The following is a 22,423-nucleotide window of genomic DNA, read 5'->3' as shown; positions in this document are numbered from 1 at the left end:
TAGTTAAAGCTAGGGGACTGGAGGGATAACAATATTGTGTTTACAAAGTGTCATCGGTGATACCCACCCGAACTGCTGCTCTCCATTCTGGATGCCATGTTCACAGTGTCTCCAAATGGACAGTATCTGGGCATGGTAATTCCCACCACACCAGCCACCACAGGACCTGAAGAGTGGAGAACCAAAGACCGTAACTGCTCTGCACTGCCCGAGGCTGGACTCTACGATGCACATTAAATCAACAAATGTAGTGATGCGCCCTCTTGGGGCAAAGTTTGGCAATAGGTTTTAGGGTTTACAGAAAGGAAATCGCCAGAACCCACAAACTCCTGCTGGAAAGCGACATCATCACAGTCATTAAATGACCGTGTCACTCATGAACTAGCGCTGTGAACAATGCCAACAGCAGCACAAACATGGGAGCAATTCATTCTGAGGCTTGGGTTTTGTTTTTGTTGAGCCCTGGAAGATAGGTAGTAGCATAACTGGCTACAAAATTTGCTGGAACAGATACAGAGTGAAAATACGGGATACTTTGTGCAAAGATGATTAAGAATTTCCAGAGGGTAACAGAAGAGCATGAAAGGAAGCATGGACCACTTCTGCACAGATCACATGCCCATGAGTTGGCAAACACAGACCACATCAAAGGGCATTTGATGTTGAGGCGTGGAGGAAAAGTAGCCCTATATAACCCATCCAGGGGTTTGGTCTCTTCCTTTTTTCTCTCTCTTTTTTCTTTTTTTTGACAGAGTTTCGCTTTGTTGCCCAGGCTGGAGTGCAGTGGCACAATGTCAGCTCACTGCAACCTCCGCCTCCCAGGTTCAAGCAATTCTTGTGCCTCAGCCTCCTGAGTAGCTGAGATTACAGGTGCCTGCCACCACACCTGGCTGGTTTTCTGTATTTTAGTACAGACAGGGTTTCACCATGTTGCTAAGGTTGGTCTCAAACTCCTGAGCTCAGGCAATCCATCCATCTCGGCCTTCCAATTTGCTAGGACTACAGGTGTGAGCCACGGCGCCCAGTCCTTATTTTTGGTTGAATACATTGAAGCCACTCTGTGTCCTTGTTGTTACCAAGCAACTTAGCTAAATAGAAACACACATGCAGAGACAATTTAATCTTTTATTTCCCCTAAAGAGGTTACTGTTCAATGTCCGGGTTCCTAAAAGCCTTGGACGTAGGAATGGAACTCAGAACGACCTGCCACCATCCCTGCACCATCAGGCCATCAGTGTTGTCTACCCGTGTGGAAGCCAATCCGAAGCTGGAGCTTCTCCTGGAGCAAGTGCCCAGTCTGGAAGCAAATGAATGGTGCCACTGAGAAGTGCAGGGACATGGTGGCAATATTGCGGATAAGGAGTCTGCTAGCCACCACGTATGCGTCTCCAGTGGTCTCAACCTGAAAACAAAGTGACAGAGTGACCTTTGTTTCCCATGAGGGAGGCGAAGGGTTGGGGTGGGTCAGAGATTAAGGCCCCTCATTTGTCCCCAGCCTCGAGGCCCTGTTTCTGGATGTGTCACACTCCCTGACCTCCGCCCCATGCAAGTTCCAGCATTTCTTCAGTTCCTGCCCTTGTAATGGCTCTTCCACAAAGCCCACCTCACCCTCCTTCCCCCAGCCTCCCTTCCCACAGTCACTGTTTCCTCCTCCGAAATCCAATAGCAGCAGTGACTATATTTCCCCAGCCCAAATTCAGAACCAGTGAGACAGGGAGCAGTGTGCTCCTGGAGTCAACCTGGAACGGTGAGGTGGATTGGTCAAGCAGAGACCATCTTCCCTAACCTGAAATGTCCACGCCCCACACAAGGGCTCTTAGACACATGTATATATGGGTACGCATTACACATTATACAAAATGTATTCATATATATATAGTATGTATCTTCCTGTCTGTGCTCTTCCCCGTCCGTCCTCCTAATAAAATCAGCTTTCAGATCTGTCATTCACAATAGAGAAATAAATGACAAGTAGTTACAGCCCTTCCCAGACACATTTGCATTTTAGCAGAATCCATAGATGATGTGGTGAAGGTTGAATTGCAGGCATCAGCCAGACGGTAAGAACACCTCTGTTCTGGTGACCCCGAAATGATGCGAAGTCAACCAGTCAACAAGCCTCACCTGCTTCTGGGTTCCCTCTCCCCACCGTGATGACATCCTTTAGAAATACAAACTAAGTTTTAAAATGAGCTCAAGCAAAACACAACTGAGCAGGTAATACTAAGAGGAAAATCCCAGAAGACGTCCTCCTAAGCAGGGCAGGTTCTGATTTTGTTGGGTGTGTGTGGTCTGCTCTTCAAGGTTATCTATACCATCCTTTCTTTCACCCTTGAACAGAGGCATCATTTGTGGGGAACACTGGGAGGCAAACATTGAAGACATGTCACTCTGTCACTGAGATATGTGACCATATGACCACACTGTCCCCCAAATCTCGCTGTCCCCAGGTCCACAGGCAGAGGCAGGGCCCTGGGATTGTGGTCGGAGCTGGTGCACTTGTGGCTGCCCACCAGGCATATATGAGCACATGCACACGGTACTGTGCCTGGAGTCATGATCTGACCCCTTCTAAAGAGTCAGAACACACAGAAAGCAGCCCTCATCACCACCACCACCCAGCAGTCATGAAGAGCCAAAACGTTTCTGTTTTCCCCATCAAAAATGGTTTTCACTCTAGGTGACCGTGTCCTTCTGTCTCCCAGAGTAGGACCCAGCAGGTAATTGTTGCTGCCCCCCTTTTAGCCATGAGTCTGATAGTCTAAAATTGGGAGTCTTTCTTCACTCTGAATTGCTAAGGATCAGGACAACAGAGGTGAGACCCACAGAAGATCCAAGGACAATCTTTGTAGGAGAGTAAACAGGAGACTCTCTGCCTCAGAAGGAAATGTATTTAGGAAAGACAGGAAAGAATTAGCCAGTGGAAGATCAATGCCTCTTTTTAAAAAGTGTTTACTGTGAGATGACATAATGGAAGGAAACAGAGGAAAAACAGAGGAAACTGGTGATTTTTGACAAGCACACACATCTGTGACTAATCAAGACCTCTTCCAACAAAACAAACAAATAAAATATTGAGTTTCTGCCATGAAGTGACATAGACTGAAATGGAGTTTCCTCCTAGCTGATGTCTGGAATCAGTTCCATCCTCCGTCAGGCCCCGGAGACAGCCTGCAAGGAGCACGTGTGACCTCACAGCCAGGATGAGACGTCTCACCTTATACTCACCGTAATTTGTGATGATGTGATCGAATAAACTATACAGGTCATTGAGGAGCTTGACGACTTGCAAGGGGGAGCTGAGAGAACATAGCTTTGTGAATCCAACAATGTCAGAGAAAAAGATTGTCACAGACTCGAAATGTTCTGGTTCCACGGACCTTCCAGCTAGGAGTTGTTCTCCAGTGAAGCTGAAACCAGAGACAGGGATCATTTTTGAATGGATCTTATTCATCTCATCTCCTACAGACTCCCACGAAGTTGTCCTCATTGGTCCTTTTGCTTCAATGGCTAAGCTTTTGGTTAACAAAATTCATTATCTAGAGGAATTCTTTCAACATCCACTTCTCCACTTGCATTCTCTCTAAAGAGATATTTTAATTGATGGGTATAAATGGTGGGGGAGGGGGGGTAGGAGAGAGGGCCACATAATGCCCTTACAAAAAGGATTTTCTTGATGTATATTGGTTATCAAGTTAGAGTGTAAAGACTCTGCAGTTGTGGAAGCGAATATAACCATTCACCAATCCACAAATCAATTTCATTTCAGTCAACCAATCTCACTAAAAATCCCCGCCCCCACTTCTTTGGTCTAGACGTGCAAGAAGTACACAGGAATTTTAACAGCAAATACTTCTGTTAAGAGAGTGAACATGTAGAAACAGAACCAAAAATGGAGCAATCTTTGAATGTGAAGCCACAGTTACATATCAAACTGTGCAGAGGTTTTGGACCTACAATCAAATACAGGAGAGGTAGCAATTAGTCAGACTCGTGAAACGAGGGCGCCATCTAGTGGCTACTCTCCTGTTGCTGCATCCGCCACCCTCCACGTAAAAGACGGACTGCAGCCTCTATTCCTATGGATTCAGGAGAGTTTGCTTCTATCTCCCTTTACAGGTGTACCAAACTGCACAAAAAATGCCTGACTCTTTTTAGAAGAGCCTGACATCCTCTTAGAAAAGTGATCATGGAAATTATCCCGCCTATGTGGGGCTGCTAGATGGTGATGCTGCAGCTTCGTCAAGTCCCCACTGCTTCCGAATACCTGGGCACCATAGTAGACAGAAGCTTCTCCACCTTCCTCTTCTCTGCCGTCAGCCGGCTGGTCCTCTCTTGCACCACTTCCTCCAGGTGATTGGCATACACTTCCAACTTACTCATCATACTGGCCAGGATGCTCACATGGCTTTAAAAGAAACCAGACATTGATGTTTACTCCCAAGACCCTTAGGGCCTCAGCGGAACAGAGCTTCCAACTACACATTCCAGGAAAATATTTCTCACCTTTCAGGTGTCCTAGTTAAGGGTTGGCAGCGGACATCGGGGAGGTGACAATGGCAATGCAGCTGCGTGACAGGACAGAGCCTTTCACCAGCCCTCTGAGCTTAAGCTGCCTCCTTCATTTCTCTGAGTCTCACTTCACTCACTTGGAAAATGAAGATAATCACATGTACCTCATGTACGTATGATTACACTGTTGTTCTGAGGATGTAGGGAGATAATATGCATAAAGTGTCTAGGGCCACATCCATCCACAGGCACTCAACAAATAGCGGCCTTCAATGGCCCATTCCCTGCCTCCCAACAGACATTGAGAATGCAGATTGTGGGATGGGTCATTCCTTTCTTTTCAGACGGTCTAATGTAAAGGGCACTTCTAGATTCTATCAGTCCTTTGTTTTCGAAGGGTCTTCAGAGAACTCATTTAAATTCCTCATCTTCAGATAAGGAGACCTAGACTCACATAGGTAAATAGACTTGTAACATTGAGGTCTATATTTTCTAAGTAAAAAATCAGGATGTATCTTAAGCTTCTTTATGATGTACCTTTAGGTTAACTACCTTGATTTAATCATTTAACACAGTATATGTGTCCCAAAACATCAGATATACCATAAATATAAACAATGTTTCATTTGTTAATTTTTTTATTTTTATTTTATTTTTTTGAGATGGAGTCTTGCTGTGTTATCCAGGCTGGAGTACAGTGCTGCAATCTCAGCTCACAACAACCTCCACCCCCCAGGTTCAAATGATTCTCCTGTCTCAGCCTCCCGAGTAGCTGGGATTACAGGTGTGTGCCATCACATCTGGCTAATTTTTGTATTTCAAGTAGAGACGGGGTTTCACCATGTTGGTCAGCCTGGTCTCAATCTCCTGACCTCAGGTGATCCACCTGCCTCAGCCTCCCAAAGTGCTGGGATTACAGGCTTCAGCTACCACATCCAGCCTCATTTGTTAATTTTAAAAATAATATAAAAATAATTTTTAAAATTTAAAAACTATTATGAGCTTGGAAATGCAGAACACGGGGCTATTGCGTTAAGAATGCATAGCTGGCTGGGCGCAGTGGCTCATGCCTGTAATCCCAGCACTTTGGGAGGCTGAGGTGGGTGGATCGCGAGGTCAGGAGATCGAGACCATCCTGGTTAACACAGTGAAACCCTGTCTCTACTAAAAAAAAATACAAAAAATTTAGCCAGGCATGGTGGCGGGCACCGGTAGTCCCAGCTACTCAGGAGGCTGAGGCAGAAGAATGGTGTGAACCCAGGAGGCAGAGCTTGCAGTGAGCCGAGATTGCACCACTGCACTCCAGCCTGGGTGACAGAGACTCTGCCTCAAAAAAAAAGAAAAAGAAAAAGAAAAAAAGACATAGCTGAAGCCAGGTGTGGTGACTCAACGCCTGCAATCCCAGCACTTTGGGAGCCCAAGGCGGGCAGATCACCTGAGGTCAGGAGTCTGAGATCAGCTGGGCCAACATAGCGAAACCCTGTCTCTATTAAAAATATGAAAATTAGTCAGGCATAGTGGCACACACCTGCAGTCCTAGTTACTCAGGAGGCTGAGGCATGAGAATCACTTGAAGCCAGGAGGCAGAGATTGCAGTGAGCCAAGATCACACCACTGCACTCCAGCCTGTGCAACAGAGCAAGACCCTGACCCAAAAAAGTGTTTTGTTTAAAAAAAAAAAAAAAAAATCATAGCTGAAGGTCCAAAATAAGAGTAGACACCTGACTCCCAGCCTGGGGCTCTTTCCACCAACTCAAGCTACCTCTAACATGGGCATGTCTTCCTAAATTCATGTACCGAAAGATGATACAATTATCTGGTGTAAAGGAAGCTACTATTGAGAAAGTTGTTGGAGACGCATGAATGATTTAAGTCATAACCTACCCTACAGGTCGTGAGTAATTTTTATCTCATAGTCCAGTCCAAAGTGATTAGCCTAACCCTTGGAATGCTGATTTGAAACAGATTCTGAAGCCATGTCAAAACTCCCTGGAAACAAGGACCTTAATTGATTAGTGACATCTGAGATAGACAAAGAAGGCAGTAAAATTATTAATATCTGATCCATTTTTGTGGCATCTATGAAATAAAGGGAGAATTTCTCACTCCACTGCAACCAGCATGTAGTATAGTGCTTTGTGTATGGTAAGCCCTGAGTGAGTGTATGAGGAATGAAGGAAGGAAGGGAGGAAGGAAGGGAGGGAGGGAGGGAATGAGTCGCATAGAACCAATCACAGCCACATAGTTTTTTGTTGTTGTTGTTGTTGTTGTTTTTTTTTTGAGACGGAGTCTCGCTCTGTCGCCCAGGCTGGAGGGCAGTGGCCGGATCTCAGCTCACTGCAAGCTCCGCCTCCCGGGTTCACGCCATTCTCCTGCCTCAGCCTCCCGAGTAGCTGGGACTACAGGTGCCCACCACCTCGCCCGGCTAGTTTTTTGTATTTTTTAGTAGAGACGGGGTTTCACTGTGTTAGCCAGGATGGTCTCGATCTCCTGACCTCGTCATCCACCCGTCTCAGCCTCCCAAAGTAGTGGGATTACAGGCTTGAGCCACCGCGCCTGGCACAGCCACATAGTTTTAAATTTTTTTTGTTTTTTAGAAACAGGGTCTCGTTCTGTCACCCAGGCTGCAGTACAGTGGCACAATCATAGCTCACTGGAGCCTTGACCTCCAGGGCTCAAGCGATTCTCAGCCCCCTAAGAAACTAGAACTACAGGCTCACACCACCACACCTGGCTAATTTTTTATTTTATTTTATTTTTTATAGACATAGAATCTCACCATGTTGACCAGGCTGGTCTTGAACTCCTGGCCTCAAGGGATCCTCCTGCCTTAGCCTCCTAAAGCACTGGGATTACATGCATGAGCCACCATGCCTGGCAGCTCTAAAATCCTAATGGTTAACTGAGTGAGAGTAAATATCTGTTGCACATCTAACTCACCCTCTGGGAATGGCCTCTCATAAAGTTTTCTTGATGGAAGAGAAACTGGGTCTTTTCTCCGGAGATTCCTCCCAACATACCCTCACCACGGCCATGATCTTTTCATTGCCCTTCTCCTCGGGCAGGGAAGGTCGCAGTGGGACTGCTGCTGCAGGGTCTTCGATTTGGTTGATGATTTCTGAAATTCATGTTGGGTTTAGAAAGCCAAACATCAGAGCTTTGTGCCACTTACTACACTTCATTTTCAATAGTAATTGTGCTCTTATATTTATAAACTGAGTTTTTAAATAAATAGAACACATTAGAATTCCAAAGTAATCTGGATATTTTAATAGGATACTCTGAATCTGCCTGGAAAATGAACAATTCTAATGAAAAACATATAAACATCCTCCTAATTAGTTTTCAAATCACGATTTTTTAAAATAGAACTTTGCTTGATGTGAAGCATATCTCCATATAATTTCAGGAATGTATAGGCATTTCATGTTGGAAACCCCCAAACTGCGCTTCATGCAATTTTGTTAAATTTTCTGCAATATGTTGCATAAATGTTATTTTAACACATAATAAATATTACCATCATGTCCTGCCTCTCTGTCCAATTTTGTAAACCTAATTTTTCCCACTTCTTCACTGGCTCCTACTGACATTTGCTAAACATTCTGCTTAACCAGATGTTGTCAAGCGAATAATATTTTGAGAAAAATGTATACATGTTTTGGTATAAAAATAATAAAAATACTGTGCATGCAACAACATGGATAAGTCTTATATGCATTATTACTAAGTTAGAGAAACCAGTCAGAAAAGGCTGTGTACTGTATGATTCTATTTACATGGCACCCCAGAAGCAACAACACCCCAGCGGCAATGGGCATATCTGGTGTCATTTCTTTTTTTTTTTTTTTTGAGATAGACTCTGGCCCTAGCGCCCAGGCTGGAGTGCAGTGGTGCGATTTTGGCTCACTGCAACCTCCGCCTCCCAGGTTCAAGCAATTCTCCTGCCTCAGCTTCCCCAGTAGCTGGGACTAAGGCGTGTGCCACCATGCCCAGCTAATTTTTGTACTTTTAGTACAGACAGGGTTTCACCATGTTGGCCAGGATGGTCTTGATCTCCTGACCTTGTGATTCTCTTACTTTCTAATACCTTTATCCAAGAAAAGAAGTCATGGCTTCTTGGAGAATTGACTGCTTCTAGCACTGGGGCAGGAGATATGCAAAATGAGACTTTCTTGTTTTCCCAGAAAGTAAGGAAATACACATTCTAGAAAAGACAAAATGTTAGAGACAGAAAACAGATCAGTGGTTGCCAAGAGTTTGGGGAGCAGAGAGCATTGACTACATGAAATGCCGAGGATACTTTTAGGATGAGGAAAGTTTTCTGTAGGATACTACAGTGGTGCATAGATTACACTATATATTTGCCAAAACCCATAGAGTTTTATAGCACAAAAGTAAGCCATAAGGAAAGCAAACTTCAAAATATATCAATTGGGAAATTATGCAACGCCAAGATAGAATGCAGACAGCAATAAAGAATCTATCAGTGTTACAAATATATGGCATAATCTTACTGAATGGGATGAGTGAGAAAGAATGCTGACCTACATCGCTTCTAAAATGACTAGAGACTTTAAGACTAAAGACAAAAGGAACTATTCATACATAATCATCGTACTCTAGTTGGTAAAACTGTTTCTCATGGGGATGCAGATTAACAAGTCTGAAATCACTGAACACACATATGGGGATTGAACAAAGTACATGGGTGGTGGATGGTGGGAGCCAGGATCTCAATGTTGGAATTTACAGAAAAGTAATGGGAAGACTGCAATGAACCATGATGGTGATGAGTTACATTTAGAGACGTCAATGGGAACTCATGTTTAGTTTAATTTAGATGCAGATATATGTGTATGTGTGCATGTGTAATTATAGAGATATGTATATATACGGGTTAGTACACATACATATTTCCTTACTCTGTCCACCGAGAGGGCCGATAAGTAACAACCCCCTGGTAGCAATGAGCACATCTAGTGTCAGCTCTAACTTTCTAATACCTTTCTCCAACAAAAGAAGCCAGGGTTTGTTGGAGAGAATTGGTTGCTTCTAGCACTGGGGCAGGGGATATGCAAAATGAGACTTTCTTGTCTTACCAGAGAGTAAGGAAATATGCAGAAACAAGACAAAACACCACAGTGATGGCTACACGTCAAAGAGACACAGAAGCTACCTGAAACTGAATGGCCAAAATTGGAACAATTTAAGCTACAAAATAAATAAAGTGATATTCAGTTATAACCCAAAGTATAAAATAAATATCCATGAGTTCATACTGACATAAGTACTTGAAGAAATAAATGAATGGGCAGAGTAGACAAATCTCCCACAGAGAATAATTCCAAATACTCCCTCCTCAAAGAGGTGGAGCCTGACTCCCCACCCTTTTTTTCCTCTCTTTTTTTGAGACAGGGTCTCTGTCACCCAGGCTGGAGTGCAGTGGCAGGATCTTTACTCCGCCTCCCGGGCTCAAGCATTCTTTGAGCCTCAGCTTCAAGAGTAGCTGCTGGGACGCTGCCATACTCGGGTAATTTTTGTATTTTTGTAAAGACTGAGTCTCCCTATATGCCCAGGTTGCTCTCAAACTCCTGGACTCAAGCGATCCTCCCTCCTTGGCCTCCCACAATGTTGGGATTACAGGCGTGAGCCACCATGCCCAGCCTAACTCCTCACTTAGTCCTAGACTAAGTATGGAAGGGAGAAATCAGAGTAACTTTATGGTGGAGAAATTGACAGACACTTCCCCAGCCAAGTGATCAAGGTCAACATCAACGGCAATAATCAATGAAAAGGACAATTTACCTGTGCAGTCATCCTTCAAAACACACAAGCGCCAAACCACGAGGAAAGAAAAACAAATCAGACAAATTCCACATGAAAGAACTTCTACAAAATATCTGACCAGTACTCCTCAGAAGTGTCAAAGGTCATTGAAAATAAAGTCAGAAAATTTCCCAGAGAAGCTTAAGGAGACATGATGACCAAGTGTAATGTGGTGCCCTGGATGGGGTTCAGAGACAGAAAAAGGACATTAGGCAAGAACTAGGAAATCTGAATAATATATGGCTGTTAGTTTAATATAATAAAAAAATACAGGTTACAAAACTGTGCATAAAATGTTATCTTGTTTAAGTGTACATGTTTAACGCCTAAAACTATTCTGGAAGTATGTGCATTAAAAAGCACTCTAGGACCCAGGCACAGTGGCTCACACCTGTAATCCCAGCACTTTGGGAACCCAAGGCGGGGGGATCACTTGAGGTCAAGAGTTCGAGACCAGCCTAGCAACATGGCAAAACCCCATCTCTACTAAAAATATACAAATTAGCCAAGCACGGTGGTGGATGCCTGTAGTCCTAGCTACGCAGGAGGCCGAGGCAGGAGAATCGCTTGAACCCGGGAGGTGGAAGTTGCAGTGAGCTGAGATCACGCCATCACACTCCAGCCTGGGTGACACAGAAAGATTCCATCTCAAAAAAAAAAGTACTCTAGAAAATTGTGTTTTACTTCCCAAATGAAGTACATTTTGAGACATGAGACAGCAATGGCTTCAAAAGCAGTGACTGAATTACTATGGCATCTACTGCTTTGTGTGTTTAGCTCTAAGAAATGAAAGAATCAGAAAAACGATACAGGACTTCGAGAGCAAATTCGAATCCACGGGTCTGCACTTCAGAGAACATGTGTGAATTACCTAGTAACTTCTAGCCAGCTGTTTCCATCCTATAATCTTTAACCGTCTACTAGACATGTTAGCACTGTTGCTCATTTGTTTTGGCAATGTGCATCAGAATCGCTGGGGAGCTTGCTGAAACAGAGATGTCTGGACCAATTCCTTCACAGTGTTTCCAATGAAGCAGGTCAGGAGTGGGGCCTGAAAATGTGCATTTCTGACACGTTTCCAGCTGATGCTGATGCTGCTGGTCCAAGGACCACAAGGACTAAGGCCAGTGCTTCTCAAGCTGTGGCTTTATCAGCATCACCTGGGAGGGTGATGGAAATGCACATTCTCAGGCCTCACCCCAGACCTCCTGAGTCAGAAACCCCAAGAGTGGAACCCAACAATGTTGTGTTTTAACCACCTCCCGGTGATTCTGATGCCCGCCACAGTTTGAGAACCATGGTCTTGCGTGCCTGGAGAATCAATAGCTACTCCATTCCCAGGACAAGCTTTGTTTGTAGGAAAGCATCAGAAGTTAATTGAAGAAGTGTTTGCCCATAAATTAGGTGTATACTGTACTCTTCCTGGTTTCAGTCCTGTGAATACATAGTCCCATGTAGCCAGCTCTCAGTTAATTTTGTGAGCTCAACAATGAAGGGGAAATATACTGATTGTCCACAGTATCTTCCCTTACAGAACCCAACTGGCAAAACTAGGCGGTGATGGGGCTGAGGGACTGTGGGTGGGCTCCTGCCTGGGCTCAGTCTGGGAATATTTGTGTGTGTGCTTGATGCCAAAGTTAGATGCATTTGGATTTTGAGTTACCGTTTTTGGATTAATCTCACCTCTGCTTTATTTAGCTGGAAATTAGAAACTGGAATCTGGTCTAAAAGCAATTGCATATCCTCACAATGGGCTCCTGACTCAAAAAGTCTCCAGGTAATAGATAATGATCTAAAGCTGAGGTTTGAGATAGGCCACTGAGGATAGGCTAGAAATGGTAGGCAAAGCAAGAAAAAAAAAATCAAGAGAGAAAGTGGGTTGAGTTTACTTGGAAACTCACACTCACATGTGTGCACACACACACTGGTATCTTCTCTCCAAGCAGCCTGAGCTGCTACATATTAAAATCACGCCAGGAGCTTTGAAACCCTGACACTGAGGCAGCACCCCAAACCAATGATATCAGAATCTCGGGTTGAGATCCAGGCATCAGCCGTTAAGAGACAATCCAGCCAAAAAAAAAAAGCCTGAAAATATCCTTTGTAAGTGGACAACTGAACAGCATTTACCATGGATTTTAAATATATTTAAAATATATTTATCTTCTCAATTTCATGGCTACAAATCTAGCCTGAAGAAACATTCACCCATGTGTGCAAAGATATAGAGCTGCTCATTGCAGCAACTTCCAAAATGTGTATCAAGGTACCATTTATGGCATATTCTCACAATGAAAAATGTTGTAGCCCTTAAGAAAGAATAGGGCAGATGTGTACATAGGAATATGAGGCGAGAGGTGCCCAGGGAGAGGGAACAGTACACACAAAGGGTCTGGGGTAGAAATGTGTCCGGAGTGGCAGAAACATTTCCATCACTCCAAAGTAAACCCCTTGCTCACGAAGCAGTTTCTCCCTATTCCCCCGACCCCCAACCCCTGGTAACCACCACCAACCTGCATTCTGTCTCTATGGATTTGTCTATGTTGGAGACGCATGAAGGTGGCCAGCGTGACTGAAAGGAGTGAGCCATAAGAGATGCCAGTAGGAAGGTATAGTGGGCTGAATTGTGGTTCCTAAAGGGAAATGTCCAAATCCTAACCCCCAGAATCTACAAATGTTTCCTTATTTGGGAAAGGGGATATAAACCAAATACGCAAATAGAATTAGGGATCTCAGGTTGAGGAGGTCATCTTGGATTATAGGGGTAGGGCCCAAATCCAATGACAAAAGTCCTCATAAACGGCACAGCCAGGATAAGTACACAGAGGAGGAGACAATGTGAAGACAGAGCCGGAGGTTGAGGCCATGCAGCCACAGACCCAGGAATGCTGGGGCAGCCACCAGCAGCTGGAATAGGCAGAGAATGGAACCTTCCCTAGAGCTTCCGGAGGGAGCAGAGCCTTGACAACGCTTTGACTTTAGACATCTGGCCGCTAGAACTGCCAGAGAATAAACATCGGTGTTTCAAGCCACCAAGCTTGTGGTCACTGTTATACCCCCCTAGGAAACTAATCCAGAAGGCCCCAGAGGTTACACGGTTTCAAGGCCTTCAGTAGTCTTGTAGGCCATGAGGAGGGCTTAGTTTTCACTCCTCAGATGGGAGTCCTCGGTACGGTTTTCCTTTAAATGAAAAGCAGCCCCTGTCAGGCCTCTGAGCCAAAGCTCAGCCATTGTAACCCCTGTGACGTGCACATATACATACAGATGGCCTGCAGGAGCCAAGATGGCCTGTAGGAGCCAAGAAGTCTGGAGTAGCTGAAAAACCACAAAGAAGTGAAACAGCCAGTTCCTGCCTTAACTAATTAACCCACCTTATGACATTCTACCATTATGACTTGTTCATAGCCTGCCCCAGCTGATCAATCGACCCCGTGACTTTCTTCTTCTGGACAGAGTCTTATGATCTCCCCACCATACACCTTGTGACCCCCTCCCCTGCTAACAATAGATAACCACCTCTAACTGTAACTTTCCACTGCCTACCCCAGTCCTATAAAGCTGCCCCTCTCCTATCTCCCTTCACTGACTCTCTTTTGGACTCAGCCCACTTACACCCACGTGAATAAACAGCCTTGTTGCTCACACAAAGCGTATTTAGGTGGTCTTCTATATGGACACGCGTGACAGCCCCCAAATCATTTTCTTTTCTAACAAAAAGCAGCCTGTAGAATCGAGCTGCAGACATGGAAAGCCAGGCTAGAAGCTTGCATGGGTGAATGCCTGCAGCTGTGCTAACAGGAAAGGGGCTATCTAGGGAGTAGCCATGTTCAGACAGGGGCTCCGTTGTCCCGTTTCCTTGTAAACCACGTATACAGTAAGGAGCAGGCAACATGGCGCCAGGTGGGCAAAGACTTCATTTGCATAATAGAAGATTAAGGTGGGGCAGCCAGCTTCATCGCTGGCTACGTAAACGTCACACCTGGTCCAACCAATCTTTGGGCCCTATGTAAATCAGACACCACCTCCTCAAGCCAGTCTATAAAATCTGGTGCACTTCACTGTGGACCCCCTCTCTTGCATAGAAGAGCTATTCTCCTTTCTCTTTCTTTTGCCTATTAAACCTGTGCTCCTAAACCCACTTCTGGTATGTCTGAGTACTCGATTTCCTTGGCGTGATACCACGAACCTCAGATATTTACCCCAGACAACAACCAGCTTCACCAGCACGGGGGCACCTCTTCCTCCAGCAGTGCTTGACAGGCCAAGTCACTATCCCACTGAGCCAGAGCCCTGAGGCCAACATTGCATTAGAAATATGGGATAGGGGCCGGACATGGTGGCTCATGCCTGTAATCCCAGCACTCTGGGAGGCTAAGGTGGGCGGATCATGAGGTCAGGAGTTCGAGACCAGCCTGACCAACATGGTGAAACCCTGTCTTTACTAAAAATACAAAAATTAGCCTGGCATAGTGGCACACATCTATAATCCCAGCTACTCAGGAGGCTGAGGGAGGAGAATTGCTTGAACCCAGGAGGCAGAGGTTGCAGTGACCTGAGATTATGCCATTGCACTCCAGCCTGGGCTACAGAGTGAGACTCCATCTCAAAAAAAAAAAAAGCCTCAAGTTGGCTGGGCGCAGTGGCTCATGCCTGTAATCCCAGCATTCTGGGAGGCCGAGGCAGGTGGATCACTCGAGGTCAGGAGTTCAGGACCAGCCTGACCAACATGGTGAAACCCCGTCTCTACTAAAAATATAAAAATTAGCTGGATGTGGTGGTGGGTGCCTGTAATCCCAGCTGCTCTGGAGGCTGAGGCATGAGAATCGCTTGAACCCAGAAGGCGGAGGTTGCAGTGAGCCTAGATCCCGCCACTGCACTCCAGCCTGAGCAATAAAGTGAGGCTCTGTCTCAAAAAACAAATAACAACAACAAAAAAGAAATATAGGATAATACAGAAAACATCCAGGAGAATGGATACATGCCGCCAGCCCTGCCCCAATCACTCTCCACCCCCTACCCCATGTTCCTTTATCAAAGTGCCTTATTTGTTTTTAGATGGTAACGTTGAATCACGTTTTGAAATTGCCGCCCACTCAACTGGACCTGGAGGGGCCTGGCTGGGGTTGCCTCTGGGACTTCCCCAGGGAGGCTCCAATAGGCTAAGGTCCAAGCTTGAAGTCCGGTGAGACCTGTGTCTAATCCAGAGTTCCCTCTGATTCCAGCAGGAGACCTCTCCATTCAACAGAACTGTCCCTGATACACACAAGGTTTTTTCTGCTTTCCTCCTGCCCTTGCTAGTTCCAGGCCTACCTCAAGTATGAGATATTTTACAGTCAATGATTTTACATTCCAGGATTTTAGCAAAACTCCTTCCATTAGGGTGAAAACAACATGCTGAGGGATGCTTGGAATCCTGGGTGTGCATTCCTCTCCAAGAGATGGCACGCATGTCTTTATTTTCTATCTTGATGGAAATGTATGATTTTTATGTATATTGTCACAGAGCAGATAGAGCTACAAAAGGATTCATTATTTACATGTCAGATTTTATACACTTTTGGCAGCTCTGAGACAGGAATAACACAGGGTGACCGCAGGAGAACAGAAAATTCCAGGTCTGTTACACATGGCTAGCAAAAAGGAATTGAAATAGCTGCCTAAGCTATTATTTTCAGGGCTGATAAGACCCTGAAAAGAACAGGGTGTGGTCCAAGCAGGCTAAGACCAACTGGACCCAACATGATGCTGGATTTGGCCTAAGTTTCACCTGGGACCTTATTATAAGCTCATTAACATACTAGGTCACACACCCACCGGTGCCACAACAGTTCCAGGAATAGCCATATTTGATGTAAAAATGGGTAGCACCGCAGTTCCCAGAAATCTCCACCTTTTTCCAGGAATCCTCATGAATATTCTACCCCTTGGTTAAAGAAACTCATGAAGGTAGAAGCCTCAAATTCCATTGCGCAATTCTTTCTCTCTTGAGTCCGCCCGCACTCCCCTTTCCTGAGTGTGTACTTTTCACTTTGCAGTAAATCTCCATACTTTCACTATTTTCTGATTTATCCTTGAATTCCTTCTCACAATGGTGTTAAGAGCTTTCACATTGGCTGGGGTTGAGGTCCCACCAGCATTTGGGGACCTCCCCTAGCCCGCCAGTATCAGTTCAATCATCTGTCTGTTAGCTACGTTTCTTGCCCTACTGGAAATTCCTGGGTGGCAGACGGGGCTCCTACCTCTGGGCCCCATATCTGTACTCTCTGGTACTTAGCAGGGAGGAAGCATCACATAGAAGAGCAAACACAGCCTTTGGAGGCAGACTGGCTACAGATCCCAATCTGTGTCTTACCAGCTGGGCGGGTGACTTCACCTCACTAAGCCTCACTTTTTCCCTCTTGGAAATGGAGATCGTGTTACTCCAATATTACTATGATTGGAGCTAAAAATGAATTAATAATGGAGTTCATTGTTAATTATTGAGATCACTGTCCAATAGAAACATAATACAAGCCACATGTGTATTTTTACATTTTCAGCAGCCGTGTTATAAACCAAACAGGTGAAGTGTATTTTATAATGTTTTATTTAACCCAATGCATTGAAAAATCTTATTTCAGCAAGTAACCAACATAAATATATTAGCAAGATATTTTATATTTTATTATTTTTGCTAAGTCTACAAAATCCAGTATAAACTTTATAGCACATCTCAAATTGAACTAGCTAGCCAGGCGCGGTGTCTCACGCCTCTAATCCCAGCACTTTGGGAGGCCGAGGCGGGCAGATCACAAGGTCAGGAGATCGAGACCATGGTGAAATCCCATCTCTACTAAAAATACAAAAAAAAGTTAGCCAGGCGCCGTGGCGGGCGCCTGTGGTCCCAGCTGCTCGGGAGGCTGAGGCAGGAGAATGGCGGGAACCCAGGATGCGGAGCTTGCAGTGAGTGGAGATAGCACCACCGCACTCCAGCCTGGTGGACAGAGCAAGACTCCATCTCAAAAAAAAAAAAAAAAAAAAAAAAAAAAAATTGAACTAGCTACAATTGCAGTGCTCATTATCCACATGTGGCTGGTGGCTATCATATTTGGACAGTGCAGACTTCTCCCATAAGAGTGTTGGGGAAATTAAAACAAGAAAATGTACTTCTTTTAATACCAGTAATAGAATTATCTATGATCGTGATAATACTACTGCTACTACTAACAATCAACGTTTACTGGATGCCTGTTACAGGCAGGGCATGGCACTAAGCATTTTGCATACATTAGGCCTCACGCAACCCTATGAGTCAGGTACTGATGTTATATTTACACACAGGAAATATGAGGCCCAGGGTTGTTAAGGTCACCTGGCCAATAAGTGGCAGTCAGGGTTCAAACTCCAAAGACAACTTCTATACTGAACTATCCTTCATCCTCTTAATCCATCGAGACTTCTCTTACTTAGACATGAAGCCCTACTTGTAACTCAAGGAGAGTATTATACTCTACAAACTCCTTCCCAGGCTTGCCCAACTGGGTTGAACTTTTTGGGGACAGGACAATGAGGTTCATTCGTCTGTACCTCCTATGCCCAGAATCGGGTCTGATCCAAATTAGGCACCCCATCAATATATGTTTGTTACTTTGAAATGTCTATGGCATCCTAGAGTCCCTCTGATACCTGATATAGAGGAGGTGCTGATCAAATAGACATCGAGAGACTTGTTTCCAAAGTACAATCGCCCTCATGGAGCTTGGCCCAATGCCCAGACTCATGGGAAGGCTCTAAGAGAACATTACATTTTCTGTTACTTGCAATCCCCTTTCAAAGAACATTGGCAGAGTAATTAACCTCAAAGGTCCTACCTGTGCCTTGACCTAGCCTATTGTGTCATCAGTAGTGACCCCACATGATCCCAGAATGTGCACACTCCGTCTCAGGAGGTAATGATCCTGCCAAAGCAAAATGCCAAGCTGTCCTCTGTTTTCCTGGCACAGAGTAGAGGGTAGACTCAGTGAGCTAGAGTAGGTGATGACCACCAGGGAGCTCTTCGCCTTCAAAGTGCCATGACCACCTGCCATAGCGTTTTTCCAGAGAAACCTTTGGGTTAATACTTCTTGAAATCTGATGCCTACACTAAAGAGGTCAAATCTGTTAGTCATTCATGGCTTGGTGAGAACTTACTAGCTTACTCTTCACTTCCAAAATAAATAATGTCGGCTATTTTGATGGGGGCAGGAGGCAGATAATTGGAGTCCAGAATACTTCTGTATGCTTGGTGGGAAGAGAAGGGAAAAGTGGGTGAAGGGAAGGAGAGAATATTCCAGGGTAGGAAAAGATGCCACGTCACATCCTCCCAGTTTACAACCACTGCCACTTAAAGAATTGTATATGTACATCTCCAGACTGTTTTATTTTTCCCTAAATTTTAAGCCATTCAAAGCTGGAAACAAGTCCTTTCTTCCTACAAAAGTGACCAGAGTAGGATAAACTCTTAACAGATGCTCAATAAAATTTTAACGAAATAATAACAGTGGTGGTCCACGGTTGCCAGTGAAGACCCAATCACAGAGACGCTTCTGTTTATCGACTTTGCTTGACAACAATCTGCTAGCTTCCTGCTAAAGCCTAGGAAATCAAAGTTTCACAGAGCTATAGGACTCAGCTCCCTAGAAACAAAAAGCAATAAAATCCTTGTTGAAGGAAAGCCCTTAGACTTCAATTGGGCCAAGCTCATTCATTCTACCTACGTGGAGGTCGAGGTCTAGAGGGGAAGTGTCTTGGCAAAATCACTCAATAAGTCGGTGGCCCATTAATCCAGGAGGGCACAGCCTGTGTTTCATTCTTTTTGCCCTGTCAACACCCAGGTGAGTCTTCCCCACAGGAGTCTGTTGGTTGATTGACGGTTGGACTATTGACTAGCAGTGGACCACCATCCTTCACTGTGCTGCCCATGACTGAGAGGTTTCCTCACCAGACTGACTCCCAGGTCACTGGCTTTGTCCTGGTGGTAAAAGTACAGGCAGCAAGCTTAAGAAAGAACAGCTGGATTTAGCGCAGGTGGGAGAGAGCAGCCTCAGGATGCTGGTCCACACTGACATGGCTCGTCCCATAGCAAATCTCCTCCCACTCCTGCCCTCTCCATCCCTCATCACCAGCTGCATACCTAGGGCATGGCCTTTCAAGACAGTGTCACCTTGGGCTTTGGATCCAGCTGCCACCTCTCAGCATTTCCAATGCCTTCCTGGCAACAAGCAGGAATTGGTCTCTCTCCAGCTCCCTCTGAATTACCCCTCCCCAGCCCCTAATGGGCTTCTAGATGTGAGACTGACTTCTCCCTGTGGTAAAACACAAAAGCAAGCTCTCGTGCTTCCTACTGAGAGGCAGTATAGTACAGTGGGTTAAGGATATAGGACTTGAAAATGGCTGGGTTTGAATCCCAGCTCCACTATTTCATAGCTATGAGACTTCAGGAAGGTCATAGGAACTTTCTGTGCTTTGTGTTTCTTTAATCTGTAAAATAGAAGTAACAATAGATCTACCTTATGTTTTTGTGAGAATTCAATAAATTAATATATACAAAGTACTGGAAAGTGCCTGGCCCAAAGTAGGCACTCTATATATTTTAGTGTTACTATTATTCCCTTCTTCTTTGCAGCCACCATAGCCCCTGGGCCAAAGCAAAGATTCTACCTCCTCCAATCAGCATCTCTGGTCCACCTCTTAGGTCAGCAGCTTTGTGGTTAATGTGGCATCCCCATTTCCTAGGGAAAGAAATCAGGGACTAGAGAGCAGGGAAGAATATCAGGAATCACCTCCCCCAGTCCGATTTATAATCTAGTGATGAGATGCTCTTTGAGATAGAAAGTTCTACCCTACAATGTAAATATTCTGCTCTTTTCTGATTGGGTAAACTTAGCATCCATTCCAACTTTAGTGTAAAATACTTTCCTCTCTCTATATTTATTTGCAATCAGGGAAGAAGAAAAGAAAAAACCGGATAGAAATGATAGATTTTAGAGCTGGAATCACCTTGAAGAGGAGATCTGAAGAGGTCCAACATTTTCAAGAAGAATTACAGTTCAATTAAATTCAAGACAGAGCAACTCAAAAATACTATCACATTTATTCTTTGGTAAGTTTATGTTATACTCACATTGACTATGTCATATGCAAATGAGAGTTTGAATATCCAATCTATTTCATGAGGCAAGTTTCTCAAAACATCCTGAAAAACACAGTTATTCAAAAGATTCCTAGTGACTCAACGTGAAGCACAGTGAGCTTTAATGATTGAACAGATTTGACTGTAACATAGCTTATATTTTTGGCCGGAGCTAACGCAATGTGGGACAGAAGACTTTAAACCTAATAACTGGAAATCTTCCCAGGAGATACCATAACCTGATTCAATATTGAGAATGCACGCAGTCTCGAGTTTTACAAACACTTCCTTGTTCCTGACAGAAAGCTGTCGTCACATACCATAATAGGATGGGCCCAGGAACACAGTTCAAGAGTAGCCATAACATCTTAAGAGAAGAAACCAAGCTCAGTTTCCCCCCAGAGCAAAAGAAGCAGACACTTGGCTAATTTGATTCCCAGAATGTAGCCTGACAAGACAATTCAGGTCTTGCAATTAGACCAGAGAGGAACTGGCCTTGGATGAATAGCAGAGGTCACTGAGAAACTTCTTTATTATCTATCACTAATCAAACCTAAGGTGCACTTTACTGTTTTCCTTACCTTAGGACTTCCTTTTTTGCAATACTGAGTGACAATGCAGAATGTTAGGTGGTTTGGTACAAATACCAAAGAAGGGAACAATGTTCTCATGCCTTAATTCACCCATCTGGAAATGATCATGGTTACAATAGCTCATGTATAGAGTGTGTCTCTATGTCCAGGACCATGCTGTGTGCTTTGCATATTTTCAGTCAATTCTTATAAAGACCTTGTTAGATAAGAACTGTTACAGATCCCATTTTACAGATGAGGGAACTGGCACTGAAAGGTAAAGTAAAGTAATGCCTATAAGTGGCAGAGCTGGGAGGTAAACCCAGGAAGTCTGTCTCCAGCAAATAAATCAGAGGAATGATCAAAGTCTAACCTCAGCCATGGGGATTAACTCAACCACGTCACAGTAACTGGACTCAGCCCTGCTTCTATGCTTATGGCTGTCAATGCCAGTGTGGGGCCCACAGCAGATCACAGAGAAGGAGCAGGAAGTCAGGCCCATGAACCTGACTCACTCCAAGGACCAGGTTCAAGGCTGGCAGGCAGGCAAGCAGCCATCACAGACATCGAGGATGAAGGGCCAGAATCAAGGCCAGGAAGAATGATGGGGAAGAAACAGAGGTAGGAGTGATCCCAGGCTTCAGGTGCCTGGGAGAGGCCAGGGGTCTGAGATTCAAAGCCTGGGCTGTCGAGGGGAGGGAGAGGTAGGTCACATTAAGGGAAGCAGCCTCCCGTCTCTGCTCCTTTGGGACCAGGGAGCTGGCAGAGGAGGGGCAGAGAGCATCACTGCTTTGTCTCTCCACTGACCCTGGGCCAGGGGGCCTCAGCAGCTGTATTTCCTGTAACACAGTCAGCTTCCTAACCCAGGCTTCTGCTTGGTGTGCACCATAGCGGATGACCACGTGGTTTCCCTAGAATCAGAGAAAAAGTGGAATGGTCTTAACTCAGGATGAACCAGAAAAAGCTCCACTTAGGGCTAGGGAGGGGAGCAAGAAAATTGGAAAGAAATGCACCTAGGAGCCAATCATCAAGCTCCTCACTGCCCAAAAAAACCCCTTTGGTGACCCTGTGCACAGCCAGGCACTGAGCTAGCTGCTTAACACGTAAAATCTCCTTTAACTGGCATCACAGCCCTGCCAGGTAGGTATGATTGGCCCATTTCCAGATGGGATTGTTGAGGTTACAAAACTTGCCCAAGTTGCATATTTGTAGGTAGTACAGCCAGAACTTGAAAGTCTGACTCCAAGACTATGCGCTTTCTATTGTATAATAATATCCCATTATCATTCAGAGGAAATAGTGAGTTACAGTGATAAGTGTAGGTTTGGAGTCAGTTGCCTGATTCTAAGCCCAGTGCTAC

General features: G+C 44.8%; 1 protein-coding gene across 1 annotated transcript in view; it reads right to left on the bottom strand.

Annotated features, from left to right (window-relative positions):
• LOC111538933 (guanylate cyclase 2G-like) overlaps window positions 1-22,423 on the bottom strand; it is a 45,980-nt gene that overhangs the window by 1,572 nt on the left and 21,985 nt on the right. Inside the window, 7 exon segments of the mRNA XM_023206664.1 lie at window positions 68-166; window positions 1,246-1,402; window positions 3,218-3,410; window positions 4,268-4,408; window positions 7,453-7,630; window positions 20,020-20,090; window positions 21,871-21,974. Coding sequence (XP_023062432.1) covers window positions 68-166; window positions 1,246-1,402; window positions 3,218-3,410; window positions 4,268-4,408; window positions 7,453-7,630; window positions 20,020-20,090; window positions 21,871-21,974 — 943 coding nt within the window.

This window comes from Piliocolobus tephrosceles, chromosome 9, assembly GCF_002776525.5.
Source record: "Piliocolobus tephrosceles isolate RC106 chromosome 9, ASM277652v3, whole genome shotgun sequence".
Lineage (NCBI taxonomy): Eukaryota > Metazoa > Chordata > Mammalia > Primates > Cercopithecidae > Piliocolobus > Piliocolobus tephrosceles.
This window is presented reverse-complemented; position numbering and strand designations above follow the sequence as displayed.